Below are 22918 nucleotides of genomic sequence, written 5' to 3' on the forward strand. Positions count from 1 at the left end.
TAGAACAACTATAGCAGTATTCTGTAATTAAAGTCATGTGAATGTGATCTTGCTGTCTGAAAATACTGCATTGTACTCACCTAGTTTTGGATTGTGGTTGACAGTAGAAAGAAAACCATGGGAAAGGGGGGTGGGGGAGATTACTGTAATTATTTAATACTTAATTTGAGGCTCATTACAAATTACCTGTAATGAGTGTTTCCCTGAATTTAGTCTATTTCAATTTGTTACCTCCCAGGATTAGAAATATTGCAAGAAAAATCAAAGGTAATTTTTAAAAAATAGCTTTTAATGAAAAATACAAAAATATTGTATCTTTGAAACATGATCTGCATATTCAGCAAGTCATAAAATAATTGTTTAATATTGCATTTTTATCTGCAAGTACATTAAAGCAAATCTTATTTTACTTCACAGTAATATTTATGATGCTGACATCCTCATAGGGCTTATCTGTTTTGGGATTGACTTTGACATTGGAGATCCTCTGCACAACTTCCATTCCTTTAGTCACTCGTCCAAATACTGTGTGCTTATTATCAAGCCAAGGCTGTGTTGGACGACAAATGGAAAATGTTGGTAAATCCCAATAAATTATACCCTCCGGTTGAGCAAATTAAAGAGAATTTAAGTTTACCCTTCCCTTTGATATTTATTTAAAAAGAAGTAAAATAATTTCTTAACAATAAAAATGTTGCAGCTTTTAAAAGTCATTTCCAGTTTGTTAAAAAATAGTATAATGTTTAATTAAATATCTACATCTTTCAGACCAAAGGGAACTGGAAGATCTTTCCTAAAGATCTTCACATGGCTTAAACAATTGTGGCTAAGTCTTTAAAAGGTCTCTGCAGGACTCTTCCTGAAAAATTTATTCAGAGGCAGTTTGAAATAGTTTAAGCAGCACATGCTTTGGTATGAGACAGATGGGCGTTCAAATGCTAGCTTGGCTACTTACTTGACCTTTTGGTAAGTTAATCATGTCTCGATGTTTCCTCATCTATTACTGAAAACTGGGGATACTGATACTGGAAGTACTGTCAATGAGACTATGTTCCTGGCATATGGTAGTTATATATATTTTTCCTTTATTCATCGCTTAGTGCTTAATTCCAAAACAAAAAGTAGGTAACTTTTATAATTTTGTATTATTGTATGGCAATAGAGCTAGAGGACCTTACACTATATTTCATCAAATCCAAAATGCCATTGATTATGAGTTGTATTCTGATTTCAGACCTAATAAAATGTGGGGGAAACTGTATTAAATTGTGAATTCATATACTCTAATCCCTATATTCTAAAGATGAGGAAATGGGCCCAGAGAGGTGTAATAATCAGTAGAGGCAGAGTTGAGATTGAAACTCAAGTATTTTGAATCACACTCCATTGTACTTCTTGCTATAATGGAAGTATTATTTTACCAATTCTAAACTGATTTGTCACATAGTTTTATATTTTATTCTCTAGATCATTTTCGTTTTTGTATTCTGGCCGATGATATAAATAATGCAGAAAATACAGAATAATGCAGCTCTTTCTTACACTGAGTTCACTCTCTTACATCATAACCTATCAATCCGTGCTTTGTAACAATGTTGTTGCACTTACCGTTGGTACTACAGTTATGAAAAACTGGGATCCATTAGTATTTGATCCTGCATTAGCCATGCTGAGTGTGTACGGTCTGTCGTGTCGTAATGTTGAATGAAATTCATCTTCAAATTCTCCTCCCCATATGCTTTCTCCTCCCATACCAGTACCTGTTGGATCTCCTGTCTGAATCATGAAGCCCTTAACGGAAAGTACACAAAAACATTACACTGTCCTTTTCTATATATGTACGCTTTGAAGTTTTATTTCTGCCAAGAGTCCTTTTTGTATTGAGTGTAATATTAATAGTCTTTATAGTGATTTGATTAAACGTTTACACTTAAATTTGAATGATGTATTTCCATTGCTCAACCACCACCTTGATTGAAACATAAATACAAAGGTCATCTTCTCATTTATAGACATGTTCTATCTTTCCCAATAACCAAAATCCAATTAATATTATAAATTTCAGGATCCGTATGATATTTTATGTTTTATATAATTGCCCTCCTCCCTCTCCCTTTCCCCAAATACTCTAGATTTCCTGGAAAGCCTTTTTGCTAATTCCTTTAGCACCCCGAGACCTGACTTTTTGTCCTGCCATTTCTGACCTGCCAGTAACCAAGAACTGTATTTCTGCCCCATACACTTTATGGAGAGCTGCTCAACAAAATTCAGGGGCTGAGTTCTCTCTCCTCCTCTGGTATATTACTGGTTCTCACAGATCAGATAGCATTGTGGCTCTTCTATGATTGAACAATCCTATCTTCTAGATCTAAACCCTGTCTAGCCTCTACAAATAGGTTACCTAGGTTAATAATGTTATCTCAATATGACCCTTTATTCATTATCTTACCCTTTACTTTAGCTGTTGACAAAATATTGCTTCAGTGTTTCTAAACAGGTAGTCATGCCACTATTTCTGTTGATTCTAGATGCTGACATTCATGACCATCCAGTCTTTCTTTGGCTTCCATAGTATATTTTTCCTGTTCCTTTCCACTAAATTGGTAAGTGTGAGAGAAGAAGATTCCTTGGGCTTAAATCTCTTGCTATGTAATAATACTCCTTAAATCACATGAAATTTGTGTGACTTACCTTAATTATACGGTGAAACGTATGCCCATTATAATAACCATTTCTGCTGTGAACACAGAAGTTTTCCACTGTCTTAGGGCACCTATTAAGACATATATTACAAATATGAAACTATTCAGAGCATCTTAAAAGTTTTCTTTGCAGTTCTGCTTCCTAATGATGTTTCAATGTCTTCTGAATGTTTCAGAAGGACAGTCTTTTTTTCCATAACCTCTAATCTCAGGACAAGCATGAAGGGGCATGTAAGTAGTATGTTCTTATTTAACTTGGTTATCTTTAGAACATGACTGCTTAACTAATATTTGAGTTTTACAGTAATAAGATTTCAAGGTCATTTGGCAGTTAAAAAAATAGCCATAGCACCTTAAAAAATGCTTTTTTCTTCTTAAGAGACAGGGTCTTACTATATTGCCTAGGCTGATCTTGACCTCCTGTGCTCAAGAGATCCTCCCACCTCAGCCTCCTAAAGTGCTGGGATTACAGGCATGACCTACTGCACCCAGCCCAATATCTTAAGTTAGTTCACTGCATATAGTATTATAGGTCTGCATACCGTATTATAGGTTAAGTTCCTGGGAAAGGTCATTTTCTTATAAAAGCAATGTTGGCCAGGTGCAGTGGCTCCGCCTGTAATCCCAGCACTTAGGGAAGCCGAGGCAGGTGAATCACCTGAGGTCAGGAGTTTGAGACCAGACTGACCAACATGGAGAAACCCCATCTCTACTAAAAATACAAAATTAGCCAGGCGTGGTGGTGCACCCCTGTAATCCCAGCTATTGGAGAGGCTGAGGTGGGAGAATTGCTTGAACCCAGGAGGCGGAGGTTGCAGTGAGCCCACATCACGCCATTGGACTCCAGCCTGGGCAACAAGAGTGAAACTCCATCTTTAAAAAAAAAAGGCAATGTTATGCTATAGCGACATATTCCTGGCCAAAAACTTAATCACAGAAATGACATCTAAATTTATTCAACTTTAAATAATAATCACACTCAGAGTATGAAAATCTCTCCATAATATTAACATTATGCAATTATTTCACATGGTCCATTACCATGTAATACTAAGTATGGAGCTAGGAATGGAAGAATCAAGAGACTCTTGTACCAAGCACATGGCCAAAGAGTACATGGGTTTTGAGCACTTCAAATAAGAGTGTCCAGGAGTCTAGAACTGCCTAGTTATTTGTTGAGTACCAAGATATGGTACAAAACATTCATATTCAAAATATTAAGAACTTTAAAGTAAAAGTATAAAAGATGTCATTTTCTGGGTCAAGAATGGCCAGAAATATTCTATTGTATTTGACATTGTATGTTAATTTTATAATCTCTTAAAGAGTCTAGAAAACTATTCAGCTTTTTTTCAATTGAAGCCCTTATGGTTTTGCTATAATTGTTTTTGCAGAAACAGGGTCTCACTGTGTTGTCCAGGTTGGAATGCAGTGGTGTGATCATAGCTAACTGCAGCCTCAAACTCCTGGCTCAAGAGATCTTTGACCTCAGCCTCTAGTGTAGCTGGGAATACAGGTGCATGCCACCATGCCCAGCTATTTTTAAAAAAAATTTTTTTTAAGAGATGGGGGGTCTTGCTGTGTTGCTCGGGCTAGGCTCAAACTCCTGGCATCCACTGATCTGCCTGTCTCAGCCTTCTGAATAGCTGGGATTACAATTGCGTGCCACTGAACCCAGCTTGTAGTTCACTTTTAAAACATACAGCTACTAAAACTATAAAGAGATAGTAGGTATCTAGCAACGGTTGGTAAGAAAACATAATCATCTTTCTCTTAAGGATTTGCTTTGAGGAAAGCAAAGCAATCCACAAAACCTAGAGATCTGCTGTTAACAGTAATAATGATACACATTTGTGTATCACTTTACAGTTTATACTCAGCACTTTCATAGCCAATATATTGTTCTTGTAATGAACCTATGAAGTATATATGCATAATAATTTCCCATTTTCTACCATAACAGTTATCAGAAAGCTTAGGAATAGATGTTTTTTATCAAACATTTCTTCAAAATCCCTTAAATCAAAGCAATGGGAATTTTAAGTTGCATGGTTTCTTCACACATACACATTTACATTCTTAATTACATAAGCCAATAAAAATAGTTGTTGTACATACTCAACAGGAAAAAGTTTGATGTGAATGTCTCCCATGCTGGTGTGGATAATGGCACTATCTGAAACTCGTTTAGGTCCTTCAGCCTGAGTAGCTGCCATGACTTCTTCTTTAGACGGTTTCTCATTAAAAACATCTCGGTCAGAATCTGCACTTTTCGTATCTTCTGGTTCTCGTTTGGTAAACTAAAGAGGAAAGTAAAAAATGAGTGAATGAATTAAAGTTTTCATCTGATAAAAATTTTATGAACAATAGAATTTCTGATGAAGTATTTGAGAAAAGTAAGAATTCACATCAAAATAAATCCTTATTTCAGGAATCACTTCCCATCACAGGATGTGTCAGGCAGCTTATTTTTACATTGTCTAATAAGAAAAGGACCCATGTAACATACTAAACACATTGATTCCAAAGGAATTTAATTCCTTTGGGCAGAAATTTTCTTGGGTACACATTTAACAATAACTGTTTCATTTATGGTAGCTTTTGACTTACGCCTTCTAGTAAGGCCTAACCTGCCACCTGTTGCTCGCTTCATTATTTAAATTGTTTGGATTTGAATCCCAGTTCTGCAACTTTGGGGACGTGAATTCTTCCCTTCCCTCATTCATATATGATGGTAACAGTACCTACCTTGCAATGAAGGTAGTTGTGAAGATTAAATGAATGGATATTAAGTGCTTGGAGGACACTGTCTAACACATAGAGGGTACTATATACATATTAACAGTTGTTATTAGTACTATGAGCAGGATCCAGTGTAGGTAGAATGAGGATTCACAAAGATGAATCAGTAATGGATCCTTAATTTTTTTTTTTTTTTCAGAGTCCCACCTGACCTATCTAAACCCTAAAGCATGGGAGAAAGAATGAAAATTTTGAGTAAAGTTGTAGAAATCTCAGATTCTCAACGTCTAGGGAGAATTGAGAAAAACCTTTCAGTTGTTAAAACTCTGGACTTCTTAAGGCCTGTTTCTTTAGGTAGAAATCCTCTCTCCTAAGCAACCTCTATGTGATGTCAACTTAATTACGGGAACGTAAAGCTACTGCCTCAGTCCCTATCTTGCCTAATGTCATTCCTTCATCGGCTTGGATGGATTCCAAATAAACAAAGTTAGGATGCTATCACTTTAACATCCTATTCTCTAGTTTTCAAAGGAATAGCATGTCTGTTGTACTACTTGTTTATATGAATTTTTTAAAGTTATGATTTAGCTCATATAGGGATTTGTAAAATACTTTTATTTATGATGTTGGATCTGAAAAAAGGGACACAATATTCATATATATGCATACCATTTTAGTTTTGCTTAAGAATATGTACTTCTAGTAAGATTCAAAGGAAATTCATAACAATATTAGCTGTATAGAGTACAGTGAATGACTTATTTTTTCAAACTTCATAATATATATAATCAACATACAAGTAAACTTAGGAAAAAATATAACTTGTTATTTAAAGTTTTTTTAATAAAGTGGATGGAAAATTAGTATGTTTTTTAGTGTATATGGAGAAGTATCTTTTTTTGTCTCTTTTTGTTTAGCAACAGGGTCTTGCTCTGTCACCCAGGCTGAAGTGCAGTGGTGTGATTACAGTTCACTGCAACCTCACATTCCTGGGCTCAGGAGATCCTACCACCTCATCCTCCAGCATGGCTGAGACCACATGTGCACACCACCATGCCTGGATAGCTTCTTAAATTTTTTGTAGAGATGAGGTCTTGCTTTGTTGCTCAGGCTGGTCTTGATGTCCTGGACTCAAGTGATCTTGCTTTGGCCTCCCAAAATACTGAGTTTACAAGGATGAGCCACTATTCCTGGCCAGTAATTATACTAATAAATTTTTAGTAATGATTTTGAAAGTTGTAAATTAAATTCTTATCTTAAAAGAATTTGCCCATTTAGGTTGGAAGGTTGGTTGGGGTAGGGAAACTGCTATTTCATACATTTATCAAATGCTATTAACTTTAATAGCATTACAAGAGTTTACAATATTTTGGAGGGATGAATATACTATAATGTATTAGCCATTTTCCTAACTTTCTGGATTTAACAGTGAAGACATAGTGCCTGTATTTATGGATTTTATCTTTAGGAGAAGAGCACAATGTCAGAGACAAAAGAATTCAACAAATTACTGATATTCACATAAAAAGTATGACACAACATATGACGGGAAGCATAGAGGAAACATAAGCAGGCACACCTAACTTATACTTGATATTAAAAAGGGCTTCCAGGCTGGGTGCTGTGGCTCATGCATGTAATCCCAGTGCTTTGAGAGGCCAAGTTGGGCAGATCACCTGAGGTCAGGAGTTCGAGACCAGCCTGGCCAACATGGTGAAACCCCGCCTCTACTAAAAATACAAAAATTAGCCAGGCGTGGTTGCATGCGCAGAGGCAGGATAATCGCTGCAACCCAGGGAGGCAGAGACTGTAGTGAGCTGAGATTGTACGATGGCACTCCAGCCTGGGCGACGGAGCAAGATTCAGAAAACAAAAACAAAAACAAAAACTTTACAACAAAACAAGGGCTTCCAAACTGAGACTAGAAGTATGAGTTAGGAGTTGGGGAGAGGTGTGTTGCTGACAGAATGAATAGCCTGTGCAGAGGCCCAGAGTTAAAAAAAAGAACACTCAGCTACTGTGAATAAGTTCAGTATGGTCAGTGTAGCAAATAAAGAAAGATAAAGCTACAGAAGTGAGGAAGGCCAGCCAGCATAGATAGCCAGGGAGTCATTAAAGGGTACTAGGCAGAAAAATAAGAGTCACATTGGGTTTGAAAAGTTCTCTGATTGCAATGTGAAGGAGAGAGAGAATGCAAGGGCAGAGGTCTCTATACTTTTTGATTTTTCTGATTGGATGAACAAATATTGTGCTACTCCAAGATGGCACAGTAGTTTGATTTTAACTATCTCAGTCTTAGTTAACATGCAAAGTACTTTTAGTTCCCCAGAGGAAAAAAATATTTCATAGGAATATATAATTATATATAATTCCATTAAGAACTTTAAGAGTTCTTAAATTCTTAAGAACTCTTAAAACACAATAAAATGAAATAAAGTTCCATTAAAATAAAATAAAGTCAAAAGGTAAAAAAGGAAATGCATTTAGAGAAGGAAGCTGTGCTAATTTGGAGGAGACAAATTCAAGAGTAAAAGCTGAAAAAATAAAAATACTAAGAAGAAATTTTAAAATTTCACAGTGAAAACTATTTGGATGCAATTATAACTATAACCACTAACTTCCTACCATCTTAAACAACAGAAATAGTTGTGGAAGCGAGGTTGAAAAATTTCAAAACATGATGGAAAACAGTACAGAAATACTTAAAATCAACTCCTAGTTAAAAATTCTACAATATTAATGTAAGATGGCATTCTGGGCTAGGCGTGGCAGCTCATGCCTGTAATCTCAGCACTTTGGGAGGCTGACGCAGGTGGATCATGAGGTCAGGAGTTCAAGACCAGTCTGATTAACATAGTGAAACCCTGTCTCTCCTATAAAAATACAAAAAATTAGCTGGGTGTGACAGTGTACACCTGTAATCCCAGCTACTTGGGAGGCTGAGGCATGAGAATCACGTGAACCCGGGAGGCAGAGGTTGCAGTGAGTCGAGATCGTGTCATTGCATTCCAGCCTAGGCAACAGTATGAGACTCTGTCTCAAAAAAAAAAAAGGTGGCATTCTGGTTGTTTAGAAAGTCTGCTGTTACTGCCAACATTCTCTTCAGTTGAAGGTACAAACAAAAAAAGTCAAACCAAACTGGAAGGAACATTACAGTCTAATCTCCTAGTACTTACACATACCATATAAAATCTATTCTTTTTGAATGATGTACAGATTATTGTTGGGTCAGCTTGAATATTCTGAAGAACGGGGTTTTCAGAAGCTTTCATCTCTATAGTAGTTGCAGCACGATGCTTTTTGGCTATCCCCTGGAACAAAGCCAATTGCATCACTCTAATATTTTCTTGTTTGCCTAAAATCCGCACACACCTAAAAATATAACAATGTTTTATAAAACAAAATCACCAAAGTTAATTCCAATTATGACAACTTTACAGATAAAAGCTGGGAATCAACTGTCTTACCTATGTACAAAATAGTGAAAGAGTTTTAAAAGTGTTTCTCTACGCCTCAAAAAGTATCAATTTAAACTGGTAGGCAGTTATAATTTTCAGGTTAAAAAGTAGATATGAAGCCAGGCACGGTGGCTCACATCTATAATCCCAGCATGTTGGGAGGCCAAGGCAGGCAGATCACTTGAGGTCAGGAATTTGAGACCAGCCTGGCCAACATGGTGAAACCCCATCTCCATTAAAAATACAAGAAATTACCCAGGCATGGTGGCAGGCGCCTATAATCCCAGCTACTGGGGAGGCTGAGACACTTGCTTGAATTCAGGAGGTAGAGGTTGCAGTGAGCTGAGATTGTGCCACTGCACTCCAGCCTGGGTGACAAGAGCAAGACTCCATATTGATAAAAATAACAACAACAAAAAAACGAGAATGAAAAGTCACAGACTAGGCAAACAGCTCATAAAGGACTGTTAAGCAAAATACATAAAGAACTCTCTGTTTTTTAAAACAATATAAAGAACTCTTAAAACACAACAGTAAGAACACAAACAACTTAATTAAAACATGCCCAAGGACGTTAACGTATACCTCATCAAAGAGATATACAGGTGGCAAATAAGCATATGAAAAGACACTACACCTCATATGTTGGCCAGGGAAATCCACACTAAAACAAATTACCATTACACATCTATTAAAATGGCCCAAATCTGGAACAGTGACAATACCAAATGGTAGCGCAGATGTGGAACGACAGGAACACTCATTCACTGCTGGTGGGAAATCAAAAGAGTACAGCCACTTTGGAAGGCAGTTTGGCTATTTCTTACAATTACAAACTAAACATTTTGTTACTATATGATTCAGCAATTGTGCTCCTTGGTATTTAGCAAAAGGAGCTGAAACAAATGTCTACACAAACACTTACACACAGATGTTTACAGCAGCTTTATACATAACTGCCAAAACTTGGAAGAAACCAAGATGTCTTTCAGTAGGTGAATGGATAAACTGTGGTACATTCAGACAGTGGAATATTATTCAGTGCTAAAAATAAATAAGCTATCAAGCTGTGGAAAGGCACGGAAGAACCTTAAATGCATATTACCAAAAGAAGCCAATCTGGACAGGCTGCTCACTGTATGATTCTAGCTATATAACATTCTGGAAGAGGAAAACTATGAAAACGGTGAAAAGATAATTGGTCAAACAGTCAGAGCAGAGGATTTTGAAGGCAGTAAAACTGTTCTGTATGATAATATAATGGTGGATACATGCCATTATACATTTTCCCAAACCTATAGAGTATACAACACCAAGAGTGAATCCTAATGTAACCTATGGACTCTGGGTGATAATGATGTATCAATATAGGTTCATCAACGATAACAAATGTACCATCGGGTGAGGGATGTTGATAACAGGAAGGCTATTCATGTGTTGGAGGAAAGGGTATATAGAACATCTCTGTATCTTCCTCTTAATTTTGCTGTGAACCTAAAACTGTTCAAAAAAGTAGTCTATTAAAAACAACCAATCATTCATTTATATAGTTTTAACCTATTCTTATTAAAATTCCATATCTGGTAACTGTTAAGGCTTCAAAGATTTTGTGTTGCCAAGAATTACAATATAAATATGTTTATATGTGGAAATGTACAGCACGGTTTTTCTTCTTAAAATATTCTTTAAGTTCTGTTCATTTACATTCAGTGATAGTATCGGATTATAGCTATTTTGTACTAAGACAAAATGGACTGTTTTCACAAAATGGCTTATTGGGGATTCATGCATTTCAACTTTTGATTTTATGTCTAGCAGAATGTAATGCTGAAACCTCTGGTTAAAATCTTTGGCAACATTTAACATGAACAGGCTAATTTAAATCAATAAGCAAAAGAAAAACTTGTTAAGAACAACTTGAAACTATGCATATCTTCATTTCTTTTACAAACATGAGTGGGAACTTTTTACATAAGATTATAAACAACCAAGAGACCACAGAAAAATCCATGCAAAACATTTGGTTAAGTTTAGACATTCGGGACCATTCCACTTGTCTTGAAATAAACAATACTCCCATTGTTCCCATGATGGAGGAAATGGTCCCCCACAAACACATTTTTAAAAAATGTACCTCATATTAAAGCTTACCGGTTTGTCTCCACATTTATAACTTTAATGCCCAGCATTGTTCCATATAGCACGAAGTGTCCAGTTTCATCAAAAACTATATTAATTAATCTTACAGCATCAACCTTCTCCAACTCACGTTCTACAGCCATTCGTCGGCCAAATTCCATGTCTGGTAACTGCTGCCTCATCTGTTGCAGTTCAGTAAACATCTAGGAAATAAACCAGTTAGTAACAAAAACTATATACATATACCTATATCAACCCATCTATCTATATATAAGAATTTAAATAGAAGCAGAATACACATTAAGAGCCACTAACCATTTGTACTTCTTGAGAGGGATTCTAAACAGTAGAAGCATGAAATAGACATTATTAAGTCCAATCATTAAAAAATAGTATTTCAGGCTGGGCGTGGTGGCTCATGCCTATAATCCCAGCACTCTGGGAGGCCAAGGCAGGGGGATCACTTGAGGTCAGGAGTTTGAGACCAGCCTGGCCAACATGGTGAAACCCCATCTCTACTAAAAATACAAAACATTAGCTAAGTATGGTGGCGTGTGCCTAATCCCAGCTACCCAGGAGGGTGAGGCAGGAGAGCTGCTTGAATCCAGGAGGCGGAGGCTGTAGTGAGCTGAAATTGCACCACCGCCCTCCAGCCTGGGTGATAGAGCGAAACTCTGTCTCAAAAAAAAAAAATCATATTTCCAACTGGTTCTGCTAATTTTAAATAAAACCCAGTTGGTTAATATAACTACTGCTTTCTCTACAGAAATAATACATCTGCTTCCTTTTAAAAGCCACAGACTAGCACTTTCCAATGAAATATAACAGAAGCCACATATATAAATTGTCTAGTAGCTATGTTAAACAAAGTCAAAAGAAACAGGTGAATTTCATTTTAATGTCTGATTAAACTCAATATATCCTTAGTATCAACATTTACAATATAAAAAATTGAGATATGTTACATGCTTTAAAAAAAAAAATTAGGTCTTTGAAATCCTGTACTTTACACTTTCAGCATATCTCAATTTGGCCTAGCTATCAAGTGCTCAAGACACATGTGGCTAGTGACTACTAATCGTGGACAGTGCAGCTACAGACTATGAGATCCTTGCGCAAGGTCACATGTCTGACATATAACAAGCACTCAATTTTTGCTGAATGAATTCATCTCACTAATTTATAACAAATTCATGATATTTAAGAAAATATTTCAAGTTATTTTGACACAGGGCAGTGAGATTACCATTAGGTACATGTGATTTAGTAGACATGACTATTTCTATGAGTGTCCTTTATAGTCTGGAAATTTCATTTACTTTTCTTTTGATATTACACAAACTGCAAGATAGGCATCACATCTCAATAACTGTATTAACATACTATGAATCTTCCAAAAGATAATAATGATCTCTGTATTGTTTTCTAGACATTCAGGGCATCAAACTGTAGCATTCAAAAATAGTTCTCCAGTGCAGATGAAAATAAACCAGACTTCTGTCCAATCTAATTCTATCCTTATTTCATCCTTACGTCAACCAAAATCTCATATTTTCTAGATAAGGTTAGAATAAATACAAAACTCAAAAAATCAAAATGAAGTATGTGTGTTAGGGTATAAGCATGAGGTCAAGGTCCTACAGAACTTAAAAAGCCTAGTTGTTAGGTTTCCTTGTCTCTAGTCTCAAAGACAGAGAGATTGATATATATCACACTGCTTATTCTTGTGCCAGGAATAGCCTAGGATGGTGGACTACTACATTTTGTAGGGAAGGGCTAATGGTCATTTCTGTTGGTGAGAAGACTCAGTCTTTAAGACATAAGGTCTGTAGGTGGTCATCTGTCCATACATAAGTATTTCATAAATGTTATTCTACCTGGTAAGTCCTTGACCAGAATCTTATCAGTGTTCTAGACTTCACAGCAGGGCTTCTATGATATGCAACTGCACGGCCATATATAGTGACCCAGGTTAATAAATACTAAAAGATAATTCACACCATCCCATTCAATTTCTTTTCTGTTAAACTAGGATTCTGATTGGTTACAAACTGCCCTCGTCCATCCACCACCTCCTTGAGATTCCAGTCTTTTACTAGTCACTAGCACTGTAAGTAATTTAATTGATTTTTTTTTTTTTTTCAAATTCTCATTCTGAATCTCCACTTCTGTCTAAGTTATACTACTGACTTCTTGTCACCTCAGGCCAATCATTTCAACAAATGTTGAAGACAACAATGAACAAATAGAGTGGAGTGAGCAGCTCAGAGTATGTGTGTTAAGAGATTTATGTCCAGAGACCAGATTCTGAATATTTCTTTGCCTAAGGGATCTTGAAAGAGCTGCAAGTTGGTAAGAGTTTCAAAACTGGTTGGGCGCGGTGGCTCAAGCCTGTAATCCCAGCACTTTGGGAGGCTGAGGTAGGTGGATCACGAGGTCAAGAGATTGAGCCCATCCTGGTCAACATGGTGAAACCCCGTCTCTACTAAAAATACAAAAAATTAGCTGGGCATGGTGGCACGTGCCTGTAATCCCAGCTACTCAGGAGGCTGAGGCAGGAGAATTGCCTGAACCCAGGAGGCGGAGGTTGTGGTGAGCCGAGATCGCGCCATTGCACTCCAGCCTGGGTAACAAGAGCGAAACTGTCTCAAAAAAAAAAAAAAAGTTTCAAAATTATATTTAAATTGCAAGTCATATTTAGTTATGAGCCACCACTAAATAAAGTATCACCAATAAACGTTTCTTCTTAAAAACAGAGTAAAAAGCTATCTTCTCCCAACAAGAAAATTTGTCATGGGATAATGTGGCTGGCAAACAGACCTTCACATTTGTCTGGAATTACATTACTTCAGATAGACAGACAACCAACTTATTACCACTTGCCACCAAATCAAGAGCGCCACTAGGAGGAATTGACAGAATTTATGAAGGGCTTACAGCAGGAAATCCAATGCAAATTGGTCACTGCCAAGGACAAGAGAATTTACATTGTCATACAATAAACATTGCTACAAAGGTTCAATCTAGAGGATTCAACACACCATTGGTAGTAAGAGAACCACCTCATGGCAATAGTTGCAACCACAGAAACCACTTAACTTTGCATGGATTAAAAACTCTTACTCCACAACTATATGCTGTAACAAATTCTTGTTAGCAGTCTAACAAGTGATGGCTAGAGTCACTCTTTCAAGATATTTGAGTAATTCTCTGTCAGGTACTGTTTTAACTGCTGGAGCTATAATCATAAGCTAAAACAGATCACAGGGCTTGGTCTACTGAAGGTGATACACATTAATCAAATAATATGACCATCTCAAGTGCTCTAAAAGAAAGAGTGTACAGTCACATTAAAAAAAAACCCTGCTGGCTTGGCATGGTGGCTCACTCCTGTAATCCCAGCACTTTGGGAGGCCAAAGTGGGTGGATCATTGGAGGCTAGGAGTTCAAGATCAGCCTGGCTAACTTGGTGAAACCATCTCTACTTAAAAAATTTAAAAAAAGCTGGGTGTGGTGGCATGCACTTACAGTCTACTACTTGGGAAGCTGAGACTGGAGAACTGCTTGAACCCGGAAGGTGGAGGTTGCAGTGAGCCGGACTGTCCCACTGCACTTGAGTGAGACTCTGTCTCAAAAAATAAATTAATTCATTAATTAAATAAATTTAAAAAACTGCAAGACAGGATGAATAGTGAAAGCCTCCTGGAGAAAGTGACTCTTCATTTGAAATTCGAAGTACCAGTTCAATAGGTAATGGAGGAATATGAGGAGGAGGGAGGGCCTCACCCCAGGTGGAGGAACCAACTTATAAAGAGGTTCTGTGGTGGGAGGCATGTTCAAGAAATAAAAAGGAGGCCCAAATGGCAGAATAAGAAGCAAGGAGAAAGGTGACTTATGGCATTACAACATAAGCCACAATTCTGATCTTGACTGTAAGAACAGAAGGAATTCACTGAAAAGTTCTAAGCAAAGGAATGACACGACCAGATATATGCTTTTAAAAGATGGCCCTGGGTGCAGAGTGGGTATTAGGGAGAAGCCAGAATAAATACAGGTAGTAGGCCATGCAGTAAGTCAGGCAAAAGAGCAGGAACTAGGGTTATTGACAGCTGTGGTGAAAGGAAATTGGTGAATTTAAATTACATTTAGAAAGCAAAATTGGCAGAACTCCAATGAATTACATAGAAGGGTAGAGTTGAGGATATCTCTTAGATTTCTGGTTTGTGCAAATACATGGATACTAGCACTATTCATGAAGACAGAGATAGCACCAGGTTTGCTTCTAACAGAAGCCTAGAGAAATAAATTTAGAAGTAGCCATATGGACAGGAGTGAATAAAGAGTGAGAAAATAAGGGGTCCTAGAATGACTTTTGAGGATCTTAAGAGGACAGCTTGCAAACAAAACAAAATTATAAAAAACAACCACAAAAATAAGAAAATTACTGACTTGGAAAATGCACATCATAAACCCCTAGAGAAGAAAGTTTCAAAGAGCAACAGTACAAGACAGAAATAGTTGAGTATCTTTAATGTGCTAAGAAAAAAATAACTGTCAACCTAAATGTCTATGTATAGAAAAAAGGTATTTCAAGAAACAGCATAAAATAAAGCATTTTTAGGAAAGTAAAGTATAATTAAATTTAAATTACACTTACGCTTAGTGATTCATCAAAGACTCTCATGAGTTTTCCAGTTAAAAACCTGAAAATTCTAACTTTTCTATCAGAACCAATAGTAGCTATTTTCTTCCCATCCGGTGAAAAACATATGCTAGTTGGATAAGCCTTACACTTGGCAAATTCATATAAATCAGTGTCAGTTTTATATTCCCAGTTCACATTTTTGGGGAATTTATATTCATGAGGAGGCCCAGTCCAGTATTCAATCATCCCAGATTTGTCAGAAGACACTACTGCTTTGTAAACTGGGTTTAGTCGTATCTGAGTAAGAGGTGATGTATGGAGTTTGTCAAAAATATGAAGTGGCTGGTTATCTCCTCGGCCATCATAAATGAAAATTTTTCCTGTGATCTTTTCAGAAGCAGCAACTGAAGAAATTGCATCCCCTGGGCAATAGATCCACTCACACTGTCCAGGAAAATAGCTAAAATAGTAAATAATTGAGAGGGAAAAAAAAAAAGGTCAGCACAACAAGCAAGCATCCTTTCCTATCCCACTACCAAAAATGTCTTGGCCAGTGATTTAGACAGTTTTGGATTCCTTACTCAAAAGCAGCAGAATGGGGAGGAACAGCTAAGAATAGTTACTTACTTTTTCACTTTCTGACCTCATCAATATAATTCTGAGAATTTATAAAAATACAAGAAGAGAACTGCATATAGCAGCACATTTACTTCTCTTGGGTAGATAAGGAAACCTAATCAGATCTGAACCTTGAGATCTTTTGGGGCACTGCTTTTTGGATCTCTGTACAATAGTCTATGTACAACTTATTTTAACATAGGTTAGCATGTAATAGTGTATTTTATAGATCCTTTCTTGAAATATTTAAAAATCTTTTATTATGGCTATACTTCAAAGAAAAACACTGTCCTAAAACATTTCCATTACTAACTAAATCTTGATATTAAAACTCTAAGCTTTAAACATTCTACCTGATGAACAAGGCATAAAAGAATCGAGACTGATTTAATCAATGTACTATACTTAAACATTCAAAAATGAATGTTGTTTCCTTCAAAGTAGTGATTCTGAGAAGTTACACTATTATTCTAACCATGCTGCTGATGCTCAAAACCTTTTTGGACCTCCTCTTTAAGAATTTCTACCAAAGTGTGAAATACATTCTTCCAAGTATTCTAAAAGGGCAAATTCAATATTTGTTCATTATTTGTGAATGGAAAACTTTGAGGAAAAAAGCTGGGGAATAAGACAGATGATCAGGATAAGTAACTATTTGTACCATACTAACCATAAATAATGAGACTGATTTCCTTTAGTGGCTCATAAAATCACAAACTGATTTTGAAAAAAATTCTAAGATTTGAAATTATTTGAATTATGGACATAATTTAGCCTACAGCTGGAATTTGTAGAGATAGGGTCTTCAGGAGGTAATTAAGGTTAATGAGCTCATAAGAGTTGGGGTGAGGCCCTACTCTGATAGGCTTGTGGCCTTTTTAGAAGAAAAAAAAGTCTCCCTTTCCTTCTGACCTCTCGCTTCACCCCTCCTTCTTCCTCCAACCATAGGAGAACATAGGGAGAAGCAAGAAAGACAGTCCTTATCAAAAATCAAACCCTGACAGAACCTTGATCTTGGACTTTCCAGGCTCCAGAACTGTGAGAAAATAAATTTGTTATTTAAGTCACCTAGTCTACATATATATATATATGTATTTTGTTATTGTTGTTATGGCATCCAAACAGACTAAGGAAAGTTCCAAAGCTTTCTAACGTGGTTATGACTTTCAAGCTGACATTCATTTAGATGTATATAAATTCAATATGTTATCTTAAAAAAGACATGCTTAAAACAAAAATCAGTTTTAATACTGTACAATCTAATGATAGTTTTAGTATCAGTATATTCCAAAGTTTAAAATCACCAATAAATAGTGTCTATTCCAAAAATGTGAACAAACCTTATAGGTATACAATTATATATTACTGAAATAAGTATAGCAAGGAAGTTAACTGTAAGTACTAGTAATTATATATGATGGAGCCCCAGTATTTACTAAGTAATATTAATTTGGATATAAGAAACCCTTGTTATGATGCTGTTTAGAAATTTCTGTGATTGATAATAACAGAAATTTCTAGCAGACATTTGGAAGACATAGCAGACACTTCCAAACATTCTAAGGATTCACTGTATCTAATTTTCTCAAGCAAAACCCAAAGGCACATTTTTTAAAGATATGGTAATATACAATTTAGAAATAACCTATAAAATGGTCAAGTTTGGTTTACAAATTATTTCAGTAAGTTAAAATATACTTTTTAAAAGACTCACCCAAGTTTCAGCATGTTGATCATGTCAAAGTTCACTACATCAAACACCTTCATTGCTTTATCATCACCCACAGAACAAAACAATGCTCCCTCAGAGCTAACTGCAATACTTTCAATAACTCCTATTTAAATAAACAAAAACAAGACATTCTAGTAAGTACCAATATAATAAATGTGCATGAGTCAAAGAAAAAAAATTTTTTTAATTTAAACTTTAATTAGGATAGTTTAGAAAAGAACTACAAGAAAAAGAGGTGAAATTCTTACCCAGGTGACTACGAAAATGTTTAACAAATTCAATTCCCTCTTCTATTTTTTTCCAGAACTTGACATGTCCATCATGACTGGCAGTAATAATAAAATCTGTTCTGCATATACGAAATGTTAAAAGTTAATTTCTAAAACAGATCTATGAATCACTCAATATTCCCAAAGCAATCATTCACTAAGAATCTGACTTGGGCAAAATAGGTTTCTTAAAAAAAAACCTTTCTTTAAGCAGACCACTGTATTGCAGAACATTGTAAAGTTTGAAGCTCCTTTCTGGAAAACAAAACAGTTACAGCAGCACTAATTTTAATCTCAAGAGCTAGAATCAGAATTGAACTAGAATTTGGCATTAAAATAAAAATCTCACCAGGAATCACTACACTTTGGATTCCTTATTGCTAAAATTACCCTATAGGCAGTCTTTTCACAAGCGTATGTACTTTGTCAGTGCTTGCTAAATAAATCTAAACATACTACTTTCGTATACAGCAAAATTCAACAAAAGTTTGTTTTATATCCTATACAAGATATTTTGGTTACTTAAGTATCAAATAGATTTTTGTACAGAAGAATCTCCCCTATTAGGTATATGAAAATAAAAATAATTTACTGAAACCCCTTGCATGTCAGGTACTTTGTACATACTGTCTTAGTTTTATAGCAACTTTTACCACATATTTTTTATCACCATTTTATAAGTAGGAAATAGTTTTAAACTATTTTAGAACAGATGAAATTAAACAGAAATCTATAAAAGCTTAAAATTACCCTATAAATCTACCTCAAAACGGAAGCTTTTTTTTTAAATAAACTTCTCAGAAAAAAAGTAAAAAAGATGTGATAGACTTACTTCGTGCATACCACATGGGTGATAACATCTCTATGCATGTAACTGCGCTCATACATGGATGCACTGGGGAGGTTATCAAGATAGACTCTTTCAAACTCTAAGACTGAAGAAAAGAAAGTAAAGTATAAAATCTATTTTTAACAAATGAACCAAATACTATTTTGTATTTTATTTAAAATTGTCTACACTTCTTGGTATTTTCTTCTAGATTTTAATTTTTCTCAATTCACAAGTAATTATTTAAAAATCCAGTATGTTATGTCAGTTTTAACCTCTATTATTTCAGAGCACTGAATGGTACCATTTAGTCAGTTACATCAGGTTCCCAAGTATTATATAGCTGCTAACTGTCCCCAGCACTTAAGAACTGAGTGGTTCTGGCTTAAGGTGAATGCTCTATTTAAAAAGAGAAAGAAAAAAAAAAAGCTTCATGAAAATATCACAAACATCTTCTTAACCACTGTAGATAATTTAGTGCTAACTTAAATAAGAATCCCAACGACCATTTGTAAGATGTCTCAGTTAATACTGAAAGCACTGATCCTCTTTGAAGTTATTGATACTGTGGTTTGAAACATTTAAACATGACAAAATTCTTAGATTTTTACACCTGAGAACATCCTAGGGGCTATCCAGTTGAATGTATCTTAAATATTTTCCAGGGGCATGCATAACACCTGAAACAGTGGTATCCTGAAGAATGTCAGGAAATACTGATTTCATTGTATGAGCTATCAACAATTTTATTAGCAAAAAAGAAAAAAGAAAGGGAGAAAGGGAATGAGAGAGGGAAGGAAAGAGAAAGGGAGAGAGGGAGGGAGGGAGAGAGGAAAGAAGGAAAGGAAGGAAGGGAAGGGGAAGGGGAAGGGGGAGGAATGAATTATATGTATACCAAATAAAATAATGCAATGATGGCCAAACGTGCCTAAAAATACTTGCTAAATTAAACATGATGAGCTGTTTCAGGCTTGTGTTTGACAAACTACTTTTCTCTTCATTTTTAGGAACAGAATCCCCATTTATATATGGGCATATTGATATCCAGCTATAACAAGACCTTTCTCACTTTCCCCTGGAGGAAGGCTTACCCATATGCTGAGTAAAAGTGGAAATGTTTTGTGACAGGAAGTCTTGAAAAAGTGTAACCTTCTTCCTCTCCTCAATCCTACAGTTTGGAATGGGATATGACTGCTGTAATCTTAATAATCATTCAGAGAAATGAAGATGAGGACTGTACTTTAGCTATGTTAGGGCGGAAAGCTGGAGAGAGCCTAGGAACTTCTGGAGCCTCCACACCTGGACTGTCTATCTCGGTACTTCTACACATAAAAGAAGTACAGCTCTATCTTTTTAACATCACTGTTATTTTGGGTTTTTCTGTAATATGTAGATACATTTAATCGTATTGGACTCAGATTCCTTTTTCTGTGTGATAGTTCACTTGTGGACAAATATTAAGAACAAAATATGTCAAAATAGGTCACATGGGCATAAAGAAGAGTAAAACAAAGTTCCTGTCCTTAAGAGACAGTTTAAAGTTTAGTACCATATAATCCTGTCTTTCTGAAAATATAAACGGCACTCCAATGTCCAAAAAACATGTTAAAGGGGGTGACTCGATTTCTAGAAAGCTAAAATTGTTAAACACTTGTCCATTTAGACGAAATTTTAAATAATATTTTTGTAACGTTTCATGAATGTTTTTTAGTTTCAATTTTTTTCTTCAAACTGAATACACTATTGGTTGTCTTAAAACAAACATCTGATTAAGAGTAAAGGTTTTCACACCTACTAATTTATATCTGTCTCAATTATATTAAGTTTATAAGACAGACACTTGTCTGGTAACACTAATATCAGCATTTCAATATCTCTGGATTTTTACATTTCTCTCTACTTGCTTAATTAAAAAAGAACGTGCAAAAATATTCATATGCAACAAAATAGTTGAAGACTAGCATAAATGCTTTAATATTCATTCATTAAATAAATACTTATGGAGCACCAGCTATAGGCAAAGCACTGTACACCAAGTAATGGAACAAAAACGGCATGATCCTGTACATGCTTACAGTCTTAGCAATGGAGAGAAGCAATCAATCACATGAATAAATATTCAATTAGAAACTGTGGCAATGCCATAAATAAAACGGTTACTATGGAAACATTTAACAAGAGGACCAGGAAGTAAAAATGATAATGCACTGTAAGGGTGTCAATATACAATGTTTAAAAAAACCAGCTTCTTCAAAATTTGGATCCATAAAATTTGAAGGCTACCTGTAAATTCAGTATTGACAGATAACTTCCTCAGAGTTATGATGAAAGTGCTTTAGAAATCCAGTCCATACTGGAGAAGTCACAGGCTTCCCAGAGAATATGATAGCTACGTGCTAAAGGTTGGACAAAAAGTTCAGGGGAAGGGGTGAGGGAAATTATTCCCGGTAGAAACACCGTATCTGAGCAGGTATTTAGAGGAAAAAGAGCACATGACCCACTCTCGAGTGATTTTAGAATGGGTGGAGTACAAAGTAAGGGGTTAGGAGAGGAGGATAATGGAAGATGCACTGAGAAGGTAAGGAGAGATCACATCATAAAGGACTTTTATATACCACGTGAGGGAGTTTGGGCTTTAATGAAATAATGAGAAATTACTGAAGTTTTAAGTAAGGTAAAGTGCTGAAATAAGATTTGAGCTTAGACCACATTTTAAGTGTGTTAAATACTTAAGGAAAACATTTCCCAGAAAAACGACAAGAAAACTTAAATCTACTGCTTTTCCCACCCCTTTCACATGATAATTTGTGATTATTTCTCGTTAGTGGCACAATGCTTCCGCCCATCGTATCAAGAGTATAATTTCAAAAACACAGACTTCGGATTTTGGATGAAAAAATAAATCTGTGATCTAGGAAGCTTAAGTCAACTTTCCCTAGATACGAAAATTTATTAGTGGAAGAGTCAGGGTTGAAATTATCTTCACCTACTATGATTCGAAATAAGCACCGCCTTCCTCTCGCGCCCCAGCAACACATTAACGCGTTAACACCACTCCAGAACTAAAGCCTTAAAGAGAACCAGTACCCTTTTCCATACCTAAATAAGAGTTCGAAATTCCAACTTCATATGGCTGCCGTGGGGAGTAAATGAGAGGAGCCAAGCACATTAAGCATACACAAACGTTAGTTTTAGCGTCATAACAAATCAATGATCAAAAGTGTTAGGTATTATCAAGAAGACGCTGTACTACGCTCAAATCACTATTTCGGGAAGATATGCAAGTATGGAGTGACCAGAAGTGAGAGGAAGGCGCTCTGTTCAGAGGACACAAAACTTCACACACCATCCCACTTCGGATCTGGCTTGAGCTTAACCCTCCCACTCCGCGGACGCAGCACTCCAATTCGTTCTGGTACTACGTCTGCAGCTACCTTTCCTCTTCTTGGCCAGTGTTGCCTCCACAGGTAAAGGCCCAACCCAGCGCTCTTCATTCTCTTCATCGTTCTCTTGGGACACCGCCACTGCCACTGCCAGCTCTCTTTCGCTGAATTCTGTTTTTTCCGATTCCTCCGGGTCCCGGCGCCTTCTCCGTCTCTGGGGCAAGTCGCTACCACTGTCCGCCGCCATGTTGTTCGCATCGTCGGAAAAGGCGGGACACACAGCTCGGCTACCAATCCCAAAGCAGCGGCGCAGTCTTCTGTCAGCGTCCGAGCGAGTTTCGGGATTGGCTGGGGTGGGCAGGAGCAGATCCAATGGGCAAGCAGCGCGCGCAGATGTCCCG

The 22918-nt window shown here is 36.3% G+C and overlaps 1 protein-coding gene and 1 long non-coding RNA gene across 4 annotated transcripts; one reads left to right on the plus strand and one right to left on the minus strand.

Annotated features, from left to right (window-relative positions):
- Positions 1-268: 268 nt before the first annotated feature.
- On the minus strand, positions 269-22779 carry PPWD1 (peptidylprolyl isomerase domain and WD repeat containing 1). Of its 3 annotated transcripts, XM_008991998.3 has the most exons (12): positions 22566-22779; positions 22234-22267; positions 19138-19240; positions 18285-18385; positions 18019-18139; positions 15699-16146; positions 11054-11244; positions 8627-8816; positions 4821-5002; positions 2692-2773; positions 1609-1791; positions 269-550 (listed from the first exon to the last, which is right to left on the minus strand). In XM_008991998.3, the coding sequence occupies exons 1-12, from the start codon at positions 22773-22775 to the stop codon at positions 407-409; spliced, it is 1989 nt and encodes a 662-aa protein (XP_008990246.2). In that variant the 5' UTR covers positions 22776-22779; the 3' UTR covers positions 269-406. The 3 variants fall into 3 exon arrangements, with proteins under 3 accessions (XP_008990246.2, XP_002744957.1, XP_035148169.1); XM_002744911.7 differs by lacking the exon at positions 22234-22267 and having other exon boundaries at positions 22569-22779; XM_035292278.3 differs by lacking the exons at positions 269-550; positions 1609-1791; positions 22234-22267 and adding an exon at positions 2401-2595 and having other exon boundaries at positions 22569-22779.
- LOC144581449 (uncharacterized) lies at positions 440-13377 on the plus strand. The gene is made up of 5 exons (XR_013532292.1): positions 440-575; positions 2529-2603; positions 2879-2933; positions 13074-13151; positions 13247-13377. It is a non-coding gene; the product is annotated as an uncharacterized LOC144581449 (long non-coding RNA).
- Positions 22780-22918: the final 139 nt, after the last annotated feature.

Source organism: Callithrix jacchus, chromosome 2 (genome assembly GCF_049354715.1).
Source record: "Callithrix jacchus isolate 240 chromosome 2, calJac240_pri, whole genome shotgun sequence".
Classification (NCBI taxonomy): Eukaryota; Metazoa; Chordata; class Mammalia; order Primates; family Cebidae; genus Callithrix; species Callithrix jacchus.

Bases quoted from the DNA above. Each gene is read 5' to 3' on its own strand.
- PPWD1 (XM_008991998.3), bottom strand. From the start codon at position 22,775: ATGCGAACAACATGGCGGCGGACAGTGGTAGCGACTTGCCCCAGAGAC. The intron at 5,003-8,626 runs GTATGTGTAAGT...TTTCCTCTTTAG, and splicing joins AAAAGAATAGATTTTATATG to TTTACCAAACGAGAACCAGA. The intron at 551-1,608 runs GTAAGTGCAACA...CGTCCAACACAG, and splicing joins TCATAACTGTAGTACCAACG to CCTTGGCTTGATAATAAGCA.